Here is a 2,940-nt window from a genome sequence, read left to right as displayed (position 1 = left end):
TTCTCTTCCTCTTCTCTAAAGCAGCGCAGGCCTCGCCCCCCTTTGCTGCCTTTTCCCGAGGGCGGGGTTTATCTGGGTTTGTTACGTCACGAACCCGGGAAGTAACTTGTTGTAGTCCCTACCAGCCGTTTTTGTAGATATTAAACTGCCAGAATTTTAAAAGACGATATATCAGTTTGCATTGAACTTTCAGCTTCGTAACTTTGCAGATATTGTTTATGCTCAAACAGCAACATTACACACTAACTAACGTTAAAAAAGTGAATTCGCAATCAACCACCCCTTTAACTCTAAAAGATTTTGTTACACTTTACAATAAAATTCAATTTATTGACATTAGTCATTGAACTAAAAATTAACAATGTTTTTTTTTTTACAGAACTGGTAACATTTTACAATAAGGTCCTATTAGTTAACGTTATTTATCTAATGTATTGTGTTAACAAATTAATTTAACTAATGTTAATGAATCAAAACTTATTGTAAAGTGTTACCAATAATTTAATAGTCTAGGTTTTATATTCCACATAGACAAATTTTTTATTTTTTTATTTCAAGTTAAATGATAAATTAACACAGATTAATGTACTGTGAACAAACGTATTATTAACAAATTGATAAAAATTCTCAAATTAACATTGTTGAAATAATTGTTTATAATAATGGTGACTGTACTTTATAATTCCTAATGCATTAACTCATGTTAATGAACCAAGTGTTATTGGATAGTTGTTTTCAAAAAAATGTTGTGGTCTTTCAGTACCTGTGAATTGAATCTCTTCTGCAGCCGTTTTCATTTCCACATGAAAAAGTAGCAGTTCTATACTTTATCCTTCAGTAGTGTGAAGCACTTACTGCTGGGACACACACTTCTCATTCAGACACATTCTTTAAAGATCCTTGAAGCTGAGCACAGGAACATTTTCTTGTAGGTGTTGCGCAGCTCTGTGCTACGGAAAGCATAAATGGCCGGATCAATGACTGCGTGACTCACCAGTAGCACTACGTGCAGCTGGAAGAGCGAGCGGTAGCACTCACAGTAGGGGTTCTCTGGGCAAATCATCATAATCAGCAGATGAAGAGAGAAAGGAGCCCAGCAGGCCACAAACACCCCAATCAAGATGGTGAGTGTCAGCGCCCCCCTCAAGCCACTTTGTCTGTGGTGTGCCTGAGCGCCTGGCATAGACACAATCCTGTTGGCGTGGTGGCGCGCTAACAGGAACATATGTACATAGAGCAAGAGAATGAGGAGCAGAGCTGTGAAGAAGAGCACAATGAAGAAGATTTTCACTGTGGCGGCCTTGGAGAACCCGATCATGAGCACTCCGCTGGTGCCACACAACACCCAGATAGCGGACAAAGTAACCACCACGCGACGCATGGTCATGAGCGCGTGATAGCGTAGCGCGTGGAATATGCTGATGTAGCGATCCACGGCTATGGTGAGGATGCTGAAGATGGAGCCCAGGAAGCACATGCAGAGTAGAGAGTCCATGATGTCATCTATACTCAGCTCAAAACGACCAAGGGAGTTCAGGTGTCCGGCCTCTTTAAACAGCAGCAGGATGTTCTCTAAGGCCTTGCAGAGGCTGGAGATGGTGTTAAACACGGCCAGGTTGCAGATGAAGCAGTACATAGGGGAGTGAAGATTCCTGTTTTTGATGACGGCCACAATCACCAAGAGGTTCTCACTTAGACTGGCCACGGCAATGGCCATGAACACCTGACTGGGGACCTGAACCTCAGTGCAGTCTGTGGGGTGTGTGAATGGAGCTTCAGTTGCAGAGTTCATGATAGATGGAGCACACTTGGTTGTTGGATTGTAGATCAGCTGAAGATCTGATGTGAAATAACCTGGAAGAAAACATTTGATTATTATTAAGATACAATGGATATAATTTATTTTCACCCCTTCATTGCTGTGCAATTTTGTCTGCATCGTGAATGATTTGTAGATTGTACACACAAAAAATTATCTGTATTTGCGTATTTTTACGTATTTCCCATTCATTTCCAGTGGTGGTCATTTCTGACCGCGATCAACACAAATGTGACTATAGTCATGGCCAAAAGCTTTGGCAGTGACATAAATTTTGTGTTTTGCAAAGTTTGCTGCTTCAGTATTTGTAGATTATTTTTCCACATGTTTCTATGGTATACTGAAAAACGATTTTTGATAAGCATATCATAAGTTTTAAAGGCTTTTATTGGGCAAAAAATTGAATGAGTCATTGTTTACATTGTTGACCCTTGTTCTTCAGAACCTTTGCAATTCGCTCTGGCATGCTGGATATTAGCTTCTGGGCCAAATCCTGACTGATGGCGATCCATTCTTGCCGTATTAGTTCTCGGAGTTGATCACAATTTGTGGGCTTCTGCTTGTCCACTGGCCTTTTGAGGACTGACCACAGGTTCTCTATGGAATTGAGATCCGGGGAGTTGCCTGGCCACGGATCCAAAATTTCAATGTAATGATCTTCGAGCCACTTCTTTAACACTCTTGCTTTGTGACATGGTGCTCCATCATGCTGGAAAATGCACAGATCATCACCAAATGGCTCATGGATCGTTGGAAGAAGTCGCTCTTGCAGGACATTTTGATACCATTCTTTATTCATGGCAGAGTTTTTGGGCAGAATTATGAGAGAGTCCACTCCCTTGGTTGAAAAGCAACCCCACACATGGATAGTCTCAGAATGCTTCACTGTTGGCACAACACAGGACTCATGATAGTGTTCACCTTTTCTTCTCTGAACAATTGATTTTCCAGATGTCCCAAACAGTCGGAAGGGAGCTTCATCAGAGAAAATAACTTTGCACCAGTCTTCTGCTGTCCAATCCTTGTACTGTACTTCCTGCAGAATTTCAGTCTGTCCTTGAGGTTTTTCTTGGAGAGAAGTGGCTTCTTTGCTGCTCTTCTGTAGCTGAATCCTCAGGAGG

At 41.3% G+C, this 2,940-nt stretch overlaps 1 protein-coding gene across 1 annotated transcript; it reads right to left on the bottom strand.

Moving 5' to 3' along the window:
• Positions 1 to 877: 877 nt before the first annotated feature.
• LOC107598023 (adrenocorticotropic hormone receptor-like) lies at positions 878 to 1,792 on the bottom strand. The gene has a single exon (XM_016289267.1). It carries the CDS (start codon positions 1,790 to 1,792, stop codon positions 878 to 880), a length of 915 nt encoding a protein of 304 aa, XP_016144753.1.
• Between the last annotated feature and the right edge of the window lie 1,148 nt (positions 1,793 to 2,940).

The sequence above is a fragment of the Sinocyclocheilus grahami genome, unplaced genomic scaffold, assembly GCF_001515645.1.
Source record: "Sinocyclocheilus grahami isolate Dianchi unplaced genomic scaffold, SAMN03320097.WGS_v1.1 scaffold242.1, whole genome shotgun sequence".
Classification (NCBI taxonomy): domain Eukaryota; kingdom Metazoa; phylum Chordata; class Actinopteri; order Cypriniformes; family Cyprinidae; genus Sinocyclocheilus; species Sinocyclocheilus grahami.
The sequence above is the reverse complement of the archived record's forward strand: the minus strand, read 5'-3'. Positions and strand labels throughout refer to the sequence as shown.